This window comes from Phoca vitulina, unplaced genomic scaffold (assembly GCF_004348235.1).
Source record: "Phoca vitulina isolate PV1807 unplaced genomic scaffold, GSC_HSeal_1.0 scaffold89, whole genome shotgun sequence".
Classification (NCBI taxonomy): Eukaryota; Metazoa; Chordata; class Mammalia; order Carnivora; family Phocidae; genus Phoca; species Phoca vitulina.
The window spans coordinates 2,084,618-2,102,433 of NW_022589792.1; the positions used below are offsets into that span (position 1 = coordinate 2,084,618).

The 17,816-nt window shown below is 40.6% G+C and overlaps 1 protein-coding gene across 2 annotated transcripts in view; it reads right to left on the reverse strand.

Annotated features, from left to right (window-relative positions):
* Positions 1–212: 212 nt before the first annotated feature.
* LOC116626624 (zinc finger protein 709-like) overlaps positions 213–17,816 on the reverse strand; it is a 25,685-nt gene continuing 8,081 nt past the window's right edge. The window contains exons 2-6 of one of the 2 annotated variants that reach the window (XR_004298300.1): positions 4,823–5,022; positions 4,341–4,467; positions 4,096–4,156; positions 1,486–3,297; positions 215–734 (exon numbers count right to left, since the gene is read on the reverse strand). Coding sequence is in view for 1 of the 2 variants with exons in the window: in XM_032396042.1 (XP_032251933.1) it covers positions 1,731–3,297; positions 4,096–4,156; positions 4,341–4,467; positions 4,823–4,825 (1,758 nt within the window). In the remaining variant the exon portion in view is untranslated. Of the gene's footprint in view, positions 3,298–4,095; positions 4,157–4,340; positions 4,468–4,822; positions 5,023–17,816 lie in introns of both variants that reach the window. The other variant, XM_032396042.1, reaches the window with a different exon arrangement.

The following is a 17,816-nucleotide window of genomic DNA, read 5'->3' on the forward strand; positions in this document are numbered from 1 at the left end:
ATGAGAGACTCAGTATATGTTAGCATACAAATTAAAACAGTTAATAAAATGTTTTAAGATTTTATTTGAGAGCGAGAACAAGCTCAAGAGCATGAGTGGGGGAGAGGGAGAAGGAGAAGCAGACTCCCCACTGAGCAGGGAGCCCGATGCAGGGCTCGATCCCAGGACTCTGGCATCATGACCTGAGCCAAAGGCAGATGCTTAACGACTGAGCCACCCAGGCGCCTTAAGTGTGTTTGTAAGCAAGGGTCACAGGTCTCCCCAGTTAATAAAATGTTTTAAGAAATGACTACAGAAGATTCTGTTTGACAAATGCATTGCTTTTAATCACATACAATCAACCATACTTGAAAACATACCGAGGAATGACGCACAGCGGTGAGCAAACCCGCCTGACAGGAGGGAGGGCCCAGCTGTCCTAGGGAAGGACAGGGCCAGAGCAGTAGCTGCAGCCGAGGAACAAAGTCCACGGTGGTTCTTTTGGTCACTGGAGCGCTCACAGTGGAATCAGGAGTACATGGTCACTAGCAGTATTACCAAAACAAGGTATTTACTACACAAATTAGACCTTAAATGAATACGATACAGAGGAGAGTCTGAGCACCAGAGAGTACTCCCACCCATGAAAGTGCAGATTAGTTGCCTGGTGGACACTTGAGGGCTGGCAGGAAAATCCAAACTGTGATGGCTCTTTGATGCCGAACTTGTGAAGGTATATGTGGAAACCTACACCTCTGAGAAATGAAGTCGAGCAGTTAATTGTGGTTCTGAGGACACTCTTGACTAGCAGGGCAAGGGATCAGGAAAATAGGCTGCAAGCAGGGATCCTCAAAGCTCCTGTACAGCTCTGTCTGGTGGCTCTGAAACCTGATGCCTCCTGTGCTCCTGCCTTTCAAATCTCACGCAAGTGAGGCTACAGGTATAGAATCACAAAGGAAACAGATTCTAGAAAATGTCACATTACCCAGGTGACAAACACAATTTAGGAGTGCCATCTCCAATTCTACATTTTATTATCCAATGACTGGTCTGTCTTAATGCAAAGGTGATTATTCAAATCTCAGCCAGAAGGAATGGCAAAGGCCAAAAGATGGAAATAATTGATCAGACAATACTTCACAATAAACTCTGCATATTTACAAATTTATGCCATCTTTTTATTAGCAAGGAAAATGGAATTAAGGCTCTTCTGGCCAAAACAAGAATTGGTTTTCTCCCAAGAAAGATGGAATATATGATGGGTAATGGATATCCAGCAGCTGACACAGGAGGCCAGTAGGAAAATACCAAAACATCATTTATCGATAATTCAATTAAAACATTATATAAAAATTAAATCTACTTGCACATTTAGAAACCACTTCAGTACACCCATGGATCAAACTCCAAAATGGAAAGAGAAAAATGTTATCAACTGATTTAAGGAGAAAACAAATATCTATTAATCTTTAAACAGTAATAAGAGTACTTACAGAATTATCTCACCTTAGTGTTCACTTTTGAAAGTAGTAAATATCCACAGTCCAGAGATCCACTTTAAGAATGAGGCACTGATAATGTATTTCTAACTTTTATAATGATTCATGTTACAGTTTTATGGAACATTATACATGGATTAATTTGTATCAGGCTTTCTTATATTTGTTGGATTTCTTTCCAGTGGGGGTTTTCACATGTAAGGATGAAGGTCAATTGATGTTTTTCCCACACTGCTTACATTCAAGAGGTTTCTATTCAGTATGAGATCTCTCATGCCTTCGAAATGAATTGGGACGACTAAAGGCTTTTCCACATTCTTTACATTTGTATGGTTTCTCTCCAGTGTGCATTCTCACGTGTCCTCGAAAGGTAGTGCGATAAATAAAGGCTTTTCCACATTCCTTACACTCATAGGGTTTTTCTCCAGTGTGAGTTTTTTCATGTGTTCGAAAGGATGTGTAACAACTAAAGGCTCTACCACATTGTTTACATTCATAGGGCTTCTCTCCTGTGTGAGTTCTTTCATGTATTCGAAATGAACTGGGAAAATTAAAGGCTTTCCCACATTCCTTACATTTATAAGGTCCATCTCCAGTGTGCATTATCATGTGTGTTCGAACACTTGAGGGAGAAATGAAGGCTTTCCCACATTCTTTACATTTATAGGGTTTCTCTCCAGTGTGCTTTCTCATGTGTCCCTGAAAGGTTGTGCGATAAATGAAAGTTTTGCCACATTCCTTACATTCATAAGGTTTCTCTCCAGTGTGAGTTCTTTCATGTATTCGAAAGGAACTGGGCCAACTGAAGGTTTTACCACACTGTTTACATTCGTAGGGTTTCTCTCCAGTGTGAGTCCTTTCATGAGATCGAAAGGAACTGGGACAAATGAAGGCTTTCCCACATTCCTTACATTTATAAGGTCCATCTCCAGTGTGTGTGATCATGTGTGTTCGAATGCTTGACAGAGAAATAAAGGCTTTCCCACATTCCTTACATTCATAAGGTTTCTCTCCTGTGTGAATTCTTTCATGTATTCGCAAACCTAGAGGAGAACTGAAGGTTTTCTCACACTGTTTACATTCATACTGTTTCTCTGCAGTGTGAGTCCTTTCATGTCTTCGAAAGGAACTGGGACAACTGAGGGCTTTACCACACTGCTTACATTCATAGGGTTTCTCTCCAGTGTGATTTCTTTCGTGTATTCGCAAACCCAGAGGGGACCGGAGGGATTTCCCACACTGTTTACACTGATAGGGTTTCTCTCCAGTGTGAGTCCTTTCATGTGTTCGCAATGAAGTAGAACAACTAAAAGCTTTCCCACATTCCTGACATTTGTAAGGTCCATCTCCTGTGTGAGTGATCATGTGTCTTCGGAAAGTTGTGAGCCACGTGAAAGCTTTCCCACATTCCTGACATTCATAGGGTTTTTCTCCAGTATGAGTCCTTTCATGTCTGTGAACAGACTTGCGGTAGCTGAAGGCTTTCCCACATTCCTTACACTTATATGGCTTCTCTTCATATTCGTGATACTCATATGGCTTATGTCCAGTGTGAGATCTGATGTGCCTATTAAGGGACGAATGACGCACGAAGACTTTTCCACACACACTACATTCACATGGTTTTACTCCAGAAGGCGTTTTCTTGTTCAGATTAAGATCTGGAGTCTGGGTGATGGTTTCTCCACACTGATGACCTTCAGGTGGTTTTACTCCAGAAGGCGTTTTCTTGTTCAGATTAAAATCTGGAGTCTGGGTGATGGTTTCTCCACACTGATGACCCTCTTTGCTTTCACAACGTTTTTCTACCATATGACTTCTGTAAAAAATGGGCAGTATTTTATTAATGATTTCTTAGTAATTCATATTAGTAGGATATTAGAATTACATTTTTATAACTTACAGCAAAATGAAGGTTTCCTGCCCTTTCTGAATTGTTTGGAAAGTTAATATACTGAATGCTCCATAAATAGGACTTGACCACAGCTATTATGTAAACAAAGATTATTAACATACAGGGTTTCTTTTTCGTTGTTTTTATCTATCTATCCATCCATCCATCCATCCATCCATCCGAGAGAGAGAGTGAGCACAAGCAGGGGGAGTGGCAGGCAGAACAAGGAGCCCAATGTGGGGCTCAATCCCAGGACTCTGAGATCATGACCTGAGCCAAAGGCAGACACATAACTGACTGAGCCACCCAGGTATCTCAACATATGGAGTTTTTTTTTTTATATGGGGTTTCTTTATGCTGTTTCCAAGTGGACAGTTTTGCAAACATTCAACACCTATGTCACATTTAAGTAAATATTTCCAGTGAAAAAAATTTAAGGATAAATTTGAATAACTTGTGTTTTATTTATTAACGATTTTATTCATCCACTTGACAGAGAGAGAACGGGCAGGGAGAGTGACAAAGAGAGGGAGAGGGAGAAGCAGGCTCCCACTGAGCAAGGAGCCCAATGTGGGACTCGATCCCAGGACCCTGGGATCATGACCTAAGCTGAAGGCAGACGTTTAACTGACTGAGCCACCCAGTACCCCTGAATAATTTGTTTTTTAAAAAATTCATGACATAGGATTCTCATGTGGGACACTGCTACACTGTGTGACTCACCTTAGTCTTCTCCCCTGGGTATTGTACCTATCTTCGGTGTCATGATCTTTCCATTTTTTCTCTAAAATGCAGATGAAGAAAAAATTCCGTGTTATTAGAAATTATAGAAAAATTGCTAGATTTTAGGTCTATGATGAGCTTAGCTTACTAATGTACTCTTTTCCCACACGTCAGAACAAGACTGATGGGCAAGAAATACTTGTTCTCTAATTGCCAAAGTTTGGTAAGAATGTCATCATCTTTACCTATTGAGGCCAGGTTTCTGAAGGTTTCCCGCATCACATCTCTGTAAAGTTTCTTCTGCGAAGAATCCAGTAAAGCCCACTCTTCCAGGCTGAAGTTCACAGCCACATCCTCAAAGGTCACTGAGTCCTAAAACATCCCAAATATGTTTACAGTAGCATACATGAGTCTGACAGCACTGGGGATTTATACTCAATTTATAGGAAGGTTATGTATGATTCTGTGGTCTCCAAACATTTATGTCTTGGTCATGAGAAACTTACTTTCTGTTCACACTTCCTCATAAATTTAACAGCATCATGAACACATGCAAATTATTTATTCATGTTTACTGTGATCACTTTAAATGTTACTGTTCTCTAATGGCAGGGTCTAGAGCACCTTGGAGAAATGAGAGAAATGCTATACAAATGAAACAAGTATTATTTTAAGCACACTAATTCCTTTTGAGAAAAACGCTCTCATCTCCTTCCTTCTTACCTACCATTTAACTCAGCACTCCATGATGTACGGGGTCAAATCTGCATGAGGTTTTAATGAATAAAACACAATGAAGAACTGGAAGCTTTTTCTTCTAGTCCCATCACCAAACATCAGAGTCCAGGAGGCCTGTGGAAATGCAACTTGTAACAAGGATCAGCTTGCCGTATCGGCCTGAAGGCCATTAGAAGTAGCCAGATGTAGCTGGATAAATGAAAATATTCCTGTGAAGAAGTAGAACTTTTCACTTGTGTAATTCTTATTGCACTCAGTTTTTCCATTCTCTCTGTCCCATTTCATGGAGCCAGGAAGTTACTCAGAAGTTAGGGCTCAGAGATCTCCACAAAAACCCTATCCACATGAGCCTCAGGGCTGCTGCTCACTTTTTAGGACACATACTGAGATGAAAAGGTGCTAGAGGAACTCTTTTTTGGTCCAACTGCAACAGCGTCCTCTGGCCCGTGCTAACCCTGACGAACAGGTTAAGAAGTGCAGGTCGCGAGGGAGTTCCCTGACATCCACAATGGTTTGATGGTGAATCTGTTCATGATTATTAAATACATAAAGGATTCAGCAGTGCTTTCCTCCAAAAGAACATAAAATGGCCATTCTCCAACTTCAGGAGGAAGTTTCCTGACCAGCGCTCTCGAGGGGGCCTCTCATCTCCTCTCACTTAGGAGCTCGGCTGTGCTGGACAGAAGCACAATAGCCAAACCCGAGTGCGGGAGTCCCTTAGTTGAGGACACCACATGCTGCCCACGGGGTATAACTGAGGTCTCTGGGGAGGAAGGCAGGCCTCTCAAGCAGGCCTGAAATGGCTTGAAAAAGCAGGGAACGGCACGCAGACCTTTTTTCCCCCGAGGTTGTGAGTGGACTAAAGGTTCACACACAAGGGCAGGCGCCTGCATGAACTGAACCTCTTGCCACTGCCAAAGCAGGAAGCACTAGGCCTCCTTACTGCCTCGGACAGAAGTGGACCAAGGAGGAAGAAGGAGGGATGAGCTTCAAAGCTGTGAGCAGTCAAACATCAAAAATCGGAGTCAGAGACTTGGGTTTTTTTTTCTTTTTTGGGGCGGGGGGTCATATAATGAACTTAGAAGCAGTCTCTCCCTCACAAGGAAAAAGCAAAAAAAATTAAACAACTCTTCTTTGACCCATCAGAGAATTGAGGACACAGGGCAAACCACTGTCTTCAAAACTGGAGACAGAAAAGAAGCTATTTTGAAATATGCCCAGAATATTCTATTCTTAACAAGGCCTGTCCTCAGAAGAATCTGTTTCGCTGGGGCCTAAGCAAACAGAAAAAAAGAACACAATATCCAAGAACTCTGGGATAATGACAAGGGTAAAATACACACAATGGGAATAACTGATAGAAATAAAGGCAGAAAAAGTAAGTGAAGCAATAATCACTGCATCTTCCTACCATTCGAGATTGCAAACTGCAGATCCGGGTAGCTAAGAGAGCACAAAATATGAAGGGGAAAAAACCCCAAACAACCAAAAATGCAAATTCAAGCACATCCTATTCAAACTGGAGAAAAATCGAAAACAAAGAGGTTATAGTGAAAGAAGCCAGAGCAGGGAAAAACAAACCTCAGTTACACTGAAACAGAGGTAAGAATTAAATTGGACTTCTTTCTGAAACCATTTCAGCAAGAAGAGACTGGAGCAAAACACTTAAAGTGCTGAAAGTAAAAAACCACCATCCTACAATTCTGTGTTAAAATTATTCTTTAAAAACGAGGAAGAAATAAAGACTTTCTGAGGCAAACATTGAGGAATTTGACATGAGTACACCTGTTTTTCAAGAAACACGAAAAGAAATTCATCGGGAGGTAAATAAGAAAGGCAGAGCATTAGGAAATAAATTAATGAAGGTAAAATACCTTTTCTTTTACTAACAAATCTGACAGATATCACTTTTGTATTCAGTAATAGCTTTTGGATAAGTGAAATGACTGACAATGTTACAAGGGACAGGGAGAAATTAGGAATATGCTGACATAACGTAAACTCAGGAAAACAAAGTCAAAAAACTATAATTGATATGCTGAGAAGAGATAAAATGCTCAATTAAAGCTAAAGCTGGCAGAAAAATGGTGGAAGACAATTTTAAAAAAAGTAAAAAGCATGGTAGATATTAATCAACATTATCAATAACCACTTTAAACATCAATGGCCTAAACCCTACAATTGAAAGACATACTATAACAGCACATTAAAAAGAACTAAATATAGACACAAATTAACTTAAAAGGATGGAGAAAGATACACCATGCCAACAGTAATCAAAAGAAAGCTGGTAGAGCATATTAATTTCAGACAAAGCCTACTTCAAAGCAAGGAAATATCAGATAAAGAGGGAATCATGTATTGATAAAGGGGTCAAATCTCCAGGAAAATAGAACAATCCTTTCTGTGTATGTGCATTAATAACAGAGTAGCAAAATATGTTAGGCAAAAACTCATAAAGTTGGACCCATCAAGACCCCCATATCAGTAACATAAGAGTTTCAGCAGGAAGAAAATCAGGAAATCCATGGAGTATGTCATCAACAGCAAATACACATTCTTCTCAGGTTCACATGCAACATTCACCAAGACAAACTGCCTTCTGGGATACAAAACACCTTAAATGTGAAAGAACAGAAAACGTACAAAATATGTTCTCAGGAAACAGCAGCATTAATCTAGAAATCAGTAACAGGAAAGCAGTTGGAAAGCCCCAAAGACATGGAGATAAAAAACTTCTAAATATCGGGATCAAAAAAGTCTAAAGAAATCATTATTATTTTGAACAATATAAAAATAGAATTTATCAAAAGTTGTCTGGTGGAGCAATTGTAGAAGCCTAGAAGGAAATTTATACCATTGAACAAATAAACCAAAGGAAAAAAAAAAAAAGATCGACAATAATGTAAGCAACTACTTGAGGAAACAATAAAGAACGACAAATTAAACCTTAAGGAGAATAAAACAGTCCAGGTCATGATGGTGACATAGAACGATCCTGAACTTACTTTCTCCCACAGACACACTGAATCTACATCTACATATGGAATAATTTCCCTGGAAAAACCCAAACCCCCAAAACCAGCTAAGCAGCTCCTACACACTGGATGAATGAGCAAACAAACCACATGAAAGCTGGTAAGAGAGGCTGAGACACAATCTTGCCATAAACCCCACCCCTGGTGCAGCAACCCACAATCAGGAGGGAACTCAAAATCCCAAGCTTCTTCCTGAGGAGTGAAGGTTCTGAACCCCACTTCTGGTACCCCCTACTCTTAAGACCTGAACTTGAAGATGAGCCCCCAAACATCTACCTTTGAAAGCCAACGGAGCCCACTTCCATGGGACCAAGAAGGCTAGAGCCAACTGAAACAGTTCTTAAAAGGCTCCCATGTGCAGACTCACCCAGCCCAGGACCCAGCATAGAGGCAGCTGACTGCAAAGCACCCAGACTTTCTGTTGAAGTGGCTTGTTTGAGGGTGCCAGGGTGGCTCATTCGGTTAAGCGTCTGACTCTTGATTTCACCTCAAGTCGTGAGATGGGCATGGAGCCTGCTTATGATTCTCTTTCTCCCTTTCCTTCTGCCCCTCCCTGCTCTATTTAAAAAACAAACAAACAAAAAACCCCCCAAAAAAAACAAAAAACAAACGAGGCTTGCTTGCTAATCTTTCAGTGTCAGCTTGAAAGGCAGGCATCTAATTTAACATACATCTAGGGGCTTACTGAAATGTTCTCCAAAAACAGACAATTTGTGTGCTCTCCCTCTGCCTCCCTGCAGCTCTCCAGTATCTCCCAGGAGCACATGCCCTGGCCTGACACTCTTGATTTTTGCAGAAAATTTTTGCTGCCCAGGAACACCTCTAGACTGCTTGGCTCTGGCGGTCAGTGGAGCTTACGCCCGTGGGTCCCACAAGACTGTAACAAATGGAGAAAGAGTTCTTAACTGGCTACCACCATTCCCAGGGCACAGCAAAGAGGCAACAGACCGAGGCACCCAGTCTCTGTCAGAGAGGCCTATTAGTTTATCTTCATAGCTGTCGTCTGAGGGGTGAGCTTCTAATTAAACACACACTGAGGACCCAGCCTACATCCTCTCCGGAGATCAGGGGGGCGGGGGGCGGGGGACAGCGGTGCAGGAGTGCTGACAATACGGGCCTCCGACCCTGTCCAGGTTCGCTCAGTGACTTTGCCTGGGCCTTCCTGTTCCTGGCCCCTCGGAGGTCAATACACACACGTAAGGAATGCCCACCACGGCTGGAATGAGGGGACGCTTGTTTTGGCCTTCCATCAATCACAGGTGGTGCCACAAGATCCGATTAAAGGCCAGCTGTCCATTAGGGGCGTGCACGCTCTCTGACCTCACTGCAGCGTCCTCCTGTGTGTCCCCTTCCTCTAGAAAATCTGTGGACTGAGGCCTGGACTTGTGGAGAATAACCCTGCAGCTGCCTGGACCATCCTCTGCCCACTCTCCCATCAATAAGTTAGCCTGAATAAAACTGTAAACTGTATGAAGTGGCCTGTTTTGTTTTTGGTCTCAAAGTGCCTTCTCAGTTTGAGGCATACTTCACTGTCTCTCCTCCATCTTCTAACAAGTGGGCACCATCTTCACATGCTTCCTCTGCCCTGCCTCAGGCCCCCCGTGCCACACGAATCTCTAACATAAGAGCTCGTACACATGTCCTGGAGTCCCTTAATATCCTGCCTTTGGTGGCCAGCGGGGCTTGTACTCAATGGGATGGTACCAAAGAAAGAAACCACTCCTAACTGGTTATTACCCAGGGCTCAGAGCAGAGGAAGCAGGCAGAAATGTCCACCTCCCAGTCTTCACCTGAAAGAGGTTATGTTGCAAACTTTAAAAGCTGCTGCCCGAGGGTCTGCCTTCTAATCAGCCTGAATCTAGGTGCTGCCTGAGATCCTCCTCTTGGGGGCACTGCCTCAATCGCTGGGAGCAACTAAAAATAGCCTTCTTGGACAATCACAAAGGTTTGAGAGACAATAAAGGGCTCTCTTCCATGAGGTCATTCCTTCAAGACTGGGAGAGGTGGCTGTTTTATCTAACACATAAAACCCAACAGTGTCAAGGAAACCAAAGAAACAGAATAATATATTCCCAAAAAAGCAAAATATAAAACCTTAGAAAAAGACCTTAATGAAAAGGAGACAGGTGATTTATCTGATAAAGAGTTCAAAATAACAGTGATAAAAATGCTCATCTCGCTCAGGAGAAGAATGGATGAAAAAAGTGAGAATTTCAACAAACAGAAAACAAAGTACCAAATAGAAATCATAGAGCTGAAGAATAACTCAATTGAAAAATGAAGACAGGGCAGAACTTACCCAATCAGAACAGCAAAAAGAAAAAAGAATGGAAAAAGAATGAAGACAGCTTAAGGGAGTTATGTGACTACATCAAGCTGACCAACGTCTGCATTATTGAACTCCCAAAGAGAGAAAGGAGCAGAAAACTTAACTTTAATAATGGCCGGAAACGTACCTAACCTGGAGAAGGAAACAAACATCAAGATCCAGGAATCCCAGAACCCAATGAGACTCACACCAAGAAGCATTATAATGTCAAAGCTGAAGACAAGGAGAGGCTCTTAAACCAGCAAGAGAAAAAAAAAAAAACTTATGTACAAGGGAACTCCCATAAGATCATCAGATTTTTCAGCAAAAACTTTGCAGGCTAGAAAGGAGTGGTGTGATATATCCAAAGTGCTGGGGGGGGGGGGGCTGCTAGGGCCATCAAAAAACACGAAGTCTTGCCATTTGCAACCACGTGGATGGAACCAGAGGGTATTATGCTAAGCAAAATAAGTCAATCAGAGAAAGACAAGTATCATATGGTCTCACTGATATGAGGAATTCTTAATCTCAGGGAAAAAACTGAGGGTTGCTGGCGTGGTGGGGAGTGGGAGGGATGGGGTGGCTGGGTGACGGACGCTGGGGAGGGTATGTGCTATGGTGAGTGCTGTGAACTGTGTAAGACTGATGAATCACAGACCTTTACCTCTGAAACAATAATACATTATATGTTAAAAAAAAAAAAAGAAGATAGTAGAAAGGGAAAAATGAAGGGGGGGAAATCAGAGGGGGAGACGAACCATGAGAGACTATGGACTCTGAGAAACAAACTGATGGTTTTAGAGGCGAGGTGGGTGGGGGGAAGGGTTAGCATGGTGATGGGTATTAAAGAGGGCACATAACTGAATGGAGCACTGGGTGTTATAGGCAAACAATGAATCATGGAACACTACATCAAAAACTAACGATATAATGAATGGTGACTAACATAATAAAAAAAAAACTGCTAGGGACATCTGGGTGGCTCAGTTGGTTAAGCATCTGCCTTCGGCTCAGGTCATGATCCCAGGGTTCTGGGATCCAGCCCCATATCGGTCTCCTTGCTCAGCGGGGAGCCTGCTTCTCCCTCTGCTTGCCACTCCTCCTGCTTGTGCTCACTCGTTCTCTCCCTCTGACAAATAAATAAATAAAATCTTTTAAAAAAAAGAAAAAAAAATGCTAATCAAGAAAACTCAACTCGTAAAGCTGTCTTTCAGAATTGGAGAAAAAAGAGTTTCCCAACGAAGCAAAAGCTAAAGGAGTTCATCACCAGTAGACTGGCCTTGCAAGCCATGTAAAAGGAACTTCTTTAAGTTGAAATGAAAGGATGCTAATTAGTAACAGGAAAATATGAAAGTACAAATTATACTGTTAAAGGCAAATATATAGTAAAATTCAGACTAATGTAAAGGTGGTGAGTTTTTTTGTTTTGTTTTTAATTTTACTTTATTATGTTAGTCACCATACATCATTAGTTTTTGATGAAGTGATCCATGATTCGTTGTTTTTTTTATAACACCCAGTGCTCCATGCAGTACGTGCCCTCCTTAATACCCATCCCCAGGAAGGTGGTGAGTTAATCATATGAAAGTTGAGGTTAAAAGACAAAAGTATGAAAATAACTTCACTAACTTGTCAACTGAGACACAAAGATGTAAATTGTGATATCAAAAACATAAAATGGGGTGGGGGGGATAAAAATGTAGAGTTTTAGAATGCACTCAAATTGTTATCAACTTAAAATAGATTGTTATAAATATAAGCTTTCTAGTAGTAACCTCATGGTAATCACAAAGACCTATAGTAGACACACAAAAGAGAAAGGAATCTAAACATATTCCTACAGAAAATTATCAATCACAAAAGAAGAAACCAAGAACAAATTACAAAACAGCCAGAAAACAGTGAACAAAATGGCAATTAGTATATACCTACCAATAATTACTTTAAAATGTTAATGGACTAAATTCTCCAATCAAAAGACACAGAGTGGCTGAATGGACTTTTAAAAATCTATACTGCTGGGGCACCTGGGTGGCTCAGTCGGATGAACGGCTGCCTTTGGCTCGGGTCATGATCCCAGAGTCCTGGAATCGAGCCCCACATCAGGCTACCTACTTGGTGGGGAGCATGCTTCTCCTTCTCCCCTGCTTGTGTCTGCACACGCTCTCAAATAAATAAATAAAATCTTTAAAAAAAATAATAAAAATCTATACTGCTTACAAAAGACCTGAGGTGTAAAGACATACAGATTCAAAGTGACAGGATGGAAAAACATATTCCATGCAAATGAAAACCAAAATAGGGTGCCTGGGTGGCTCAGTTGTTAAGCGTCTGCCTTCTGCTCAGGTCATGATCCCAGAGTCCTGGGCTCCCTGCTCAGTGGGGAGCCTGCTTCTCCTTCTACCGCGCTCCCCCTGCTTGTTTTCCTAACAGGGCTAGGGTCATGATAAAGAAGTAAAAAAAACGTGAAAAAAAAAAAAAAAAAAAGAAAACCAAAATAAAACTAGCTATTTTGTATGACACAAAATAGGCTTTAAGACAAAGACTGTAGGGCGCCTGGGTGGCTCAGTTGGTTAAGCGACTGCCTTCGGCTCAGGTCATGATCCTGGAGTCCCTGGATCGAGTCCCGCATCGGGCTCCCTGCTCGGCAGGGAGTCTGCTTCTCCCTCTGACCCTCCCCCCTCTCATGTGCTTGCTCTCTCTCATTCTCTCTCTCTCAAATAAATAAATTAAAAAAAAAAATAAATAAAATAAAATCTTTAAAAAAAAAAAAAAAAAAAAGACAAAGACTGTAATAAGAGACAAAGGAGGTCATTATATAATGATAAAAGGGTGAATCCCATTAAGAGGATATAATATTTGTGAATGTTTATATACTCAAAATAGGAGCACCTAAATATATAAAGCAAATATGAACAGACCTAAAGGGAAAAACAGCAATACAATAATAGTGGGGGACTTTAATATCCTATTTTCATCAATGGATATATCATCCAGACAAAAAAATCAATAAGGAAACACTGAATTTAAATGACACATTAAACCAGATGGACTTAACAGACATTCCATCTAAAAGCAACAGAATACACAAAATACACATTCTTAAGTGCACACAGAACATTCTCCACAACAGATCATATATTAGGCCACAAAACATGTCTTAATAAACTTAAGAAGATTAAAGTCGTATCAAGCATCTTTTCCAACCATAATGGTAGGCCTAGAAATCAACCGCAAGGAGATAACTGGACCATTCACAAATATGTGTGGATGAAATAACATGCTACTAAACAACCAATGTGAAAAAAATCAACTGAGAAGTAAAAAAATACCTTGAGACAAATGAAAATGGTAATACTACATACCAAAACTTATGAGATGCAGCAAAAGCAGTTCCAAGAAGGAAGTTCATAGCAATAAATGCTTACATCAAGAAAGATCTCAAATAAACCCAACTTTATACCTCAAGGAACTAGAAAAGAAAAAAGGAAGTCCAAAGTTAGAAGGAAAGAAATAACAAAGATCAAAGAGGAAATAAATAAAATACAAATTAAAAAGACAATAGAAAAAAAAATCAGTGAAACTAAGAGTTGGTTTTTTGATAAGATAAATAAAATGGACAGACCTTTAGAGTCACCAAGAAAAAAAGAGGACTCAAATATATAAAATCAGAAATGAAGAAGGAGACATTACAACTGGTACAAGAGAAATACAAAGGGTCATAAGAGACTACTATGAACAATTATACACCAAAAAATTGGACAACCTAGAAGACAGGGATAAACTCTTAGAAACAAAATACATATCAAGACTGAATTATGAAGAAGCTGAAAATCTGAACAGACTGATTACTAGCAAAAAGAGTCAACCAGTAATCAAAAACATCCCAACAAACAGAAGTCCAGGACCAGATGGCTTCACTGGTAAACTCCACCAAACATTCAGAGAAAAAGTAATACCAAATCCTTCTCAAACTCTTAACTAAAAAACAGGAGGGAACGCTTCTAAACTAATTTTATGAGGCCAGTGTTACTCTGATACCAAAACCAGACAAAGATGCCATAAGAACATTACAATCCAATATCCCAGATGAACATAAGCTAGAAAAGTCCTCAATAAAATACTAGCACAGTGAGTCCAACAACACACTAAAAAGATCATATACCATGATCAAGTGGGATTTATTCCATGATGCAAGTATGGTTCAGTATCTACAAATCAATGTGATAAACCATATTAACAAAATGAAGATTAAAAATGATTATCTCAATAGATGCAGAAAAGGCATATGGCAAAGTTCAACATCCATTTATGATAAAAACTCTCAACAAAGTGGGTATACAGAGAAAGTACCTTAACATAATAAAGGCCATATAAGACAAGCCCACAGATAACCTCATACTCAATGCTGAAAAGGTGAAAGTTTCTCCGCTAAGATCAGGAACAAGATTGCCCACTACATAAAACTGGAAGTGCCAGCCAGGGCAATTAGGCAAGAAACAGTAAAATGGCACCCAGATTAGAAAAAAACAAGGTAAAATGGTCTATTTGTAGATGACATGATATTCTACAGATCTTCCTCAACTTATGATTGTGTTATGTACTGATAACATCATAAATTGGAAATATCTCTAAATTGAAAACGTAGGGGGACCTGGGTGGCTCAGATAGTTAAGCATCTGCCTTCAGCTCAGGTCATGATCTCAGGGTTCTGGGATCAAGTCCCGCGTTGAGCTCCTGGCTCAGTGGGGAGCATGCTCCCTCCGCCTCCCGCCCACCCCCCCCACCCCCCCCCACGCCCCACTCATGCTCTCTCTCTCAAATGAATAAATAAAATTTTTTTAAAAACTGAAAATGTATTTAATACACCTAACTTACTGAACATCCAAGCTTAGCCTAACCTACCTTAATTGTACTCAGAACACTTATATTAGCCTACAGTTGGGTATAATCATCTAACACAAAGACTGTTTTTTAAAAAGTCTTTTAAAAGGGAGAGTGGGGGGGGGCGAGAGAGAGAATCTCCAGCAGACTCCCCGCTGAGCGAGAAGCCCTACACAGGGCTCAATCCCATGACCCTGAGATCATTACCTGAGCTGAAATAAACTGACTGAGCCACCCAGGTGCCCCACGAGGCCTATTTTTAACAAAGTGTTGAGTATCTCATGTAGTTTATTAAATACCATACTGAAAGTAAAAAAACAGAACGGTTGGGGCGCCTGGGTGACTCAGTGGGTTAAGCGTCTGCCTTCAGCTCAGGTCATGATCCCGGGGTCCTGGGATCAAGCCCTGCATCGGGCTCCCTGCTCAGCGGGGAGTCTGCTTCTCCCTCTCCTGCTCCCCTTGCTTGTGTTCTCTCTCTCTGACATAAGTAAACAAAAATCTTTAACAAAAAAAACCCCAGAACGGTTGTATAGGGACAGAAGGGTTTTAACTGTAACGGTCATTTACCCTCATGACTGTGTAGCCGACTAGACACTACGCTGGCTCCTAGTGCCACCTAGCCTCACAAGAGAATCTTGTACTGCATACTGAGAACGGAAAAACAAAAATTCAGAGTATGGTTTCTACTGAATGTGTATTGCTTTTGCACCATCAAAAAGTCAAAAAATCTCGAGTTGAATCATTAAGTTGGGAACTGTCTGTATATAGAAAACTCTAAAGACTCCACCAAAAAATTGTTTGGTTACATTTCTTTGCACTAATAAGGAACTATCAGAAAGAGAAATTAAGAAAACAGTCCACCTTAATAAAAAATTTTTAAAGGTGGGTTAACTATACTGGAATTAAAAAACTTAATAAAATTTAAAAAATAGTCCAGGGGACACCTGGGCAGCTCAGTCAGTTAAGCATCTGCCTTCAGCTCAGGTCATGATCCCGGGGTCCTGGGATCGAGTCCCGCATTAGGCTCCTTGCTCAGTAGGGAGCCTGCTTCTCCCTCTACCTGCCGCTCCCCCCACCCGATTGTGCTCATGTGCTCTCTCTCTCAGACAGACAGACAGATAAAAATAGTCCACTTAAAATTGCATCAAAAACAAAATAGGAATAAAATTAATGAAAAAAGTGAAAGGCCTATATACTGAAAACTGTAAGACACTGATGAAAGAAATTGAAGATGACACAAAATAAATGCAAATATATTCCATGCTCAATGGATTGAATTACTACTGTTAAAATATCCATACTACCTAAAGCAATTTACAGATTCAATGCAATCCCTATCAGAATTTCAATGGCATTTCCACAGAAACAGGACAATCCTATAATTTGCATGGAACCACAAAGACTGAGTAGTCAAGCAATCTTAAGAATGAATCTGGAGGCATAACACTCTCTTCTTCAAAATATGTTACAAAGCCACAGCAATCAAAACAGTAAGGCATTGGCATAAAAACAGACCTACAGATCAGTGGACTAGAACAGAGAATACAGAAACCCACACCCCGTGGTCAATTAATTTACAACAAAGGAAACATATACAATGGGAGGAAGGACAGTCTCTTCAATAAATGGTGCTGGGAAAACTGGACCACTTTCTTACACCATATAAAAAAATCAATCCAAAATGGATTAAAGACTTGAGTGTAAGATGACTCCATAAAATTCCTAGAAGAAAAGAGGTGGTAAGCCCCTTGACATCAATCTTAAAGATGACTTTTTAGATCTGGCAACAGGAGCAAAAATCAACAAGTGGGTCTGTACCAAACTAAAAAGCTTCTGCATCGCAAAGGAAATCATCAATATAATAAAAAGGCAACCTATTCAATGGGAGAAAATATTTACAAATCGTATCTCTGGTTATATCCAAGGGGTTATATCCAAAACACATAAAGAACTCATAAAACTCAACACCAAAAAAGAATCCAATTAGAAAATAAAATGGGCAGGGGCGCCTGGGTGGCTCAGTCGTTGGGCGTCTGCCTTCGGCTCAGGTCATGATCCCAGGGTCCTGGGATCGAGCCCCGCATCAGGCTCCCTGCTCGCCGGGAAGCCTGCTTCTCCCTCTCCCACTCCCCCTGCTTGTGTTCCCTCTCTCACTGTGTCTCTCTCTGTCAAATAAATAAATAAAATCTTTAAAAAAAAAAAAAAAAGAAAAGAAAATGGGCAGAGGATCCACACAGACATCTATCCACAGAACACATACAGATGGACAACAGGTGTATGAAAAGGTGCTCAATGTCGGTAATCATCAGGGAAATGCAAATCAAAACCACAGTGAGGTATCACCTCACACTTGACAGAATGGCCAGTACCAAAAAGACAAATAACAAGTGTTGGTGAGGATGTAGGGAACCTTTGTGCACTGTAATTGGGAATGTAAAGTGGTGCAGCCACTATGGACACAGTATGGAGAGTCCTTAAAAAATTAAAAATACAATGACCATGCGATCCAACAATACCACTTCTGGGTATTTACTGGAAAACAACTAACTGGAAAAAAATACATGCAGCCTATATTCACGATTATTTACAATAGCCAAGATATGGAAACAAGTGTTCACCAATGGACAAACTGATAAATATTAATAGAATATTATTCAGCCATAAAAAAGAATAAAATATTGCCCTTTTTTTTGAAAGGGAGAAAGAGAGCAGGGAGGGGCAGAGGGAGACAGAGAATTTTTTTTTTTTTTTTA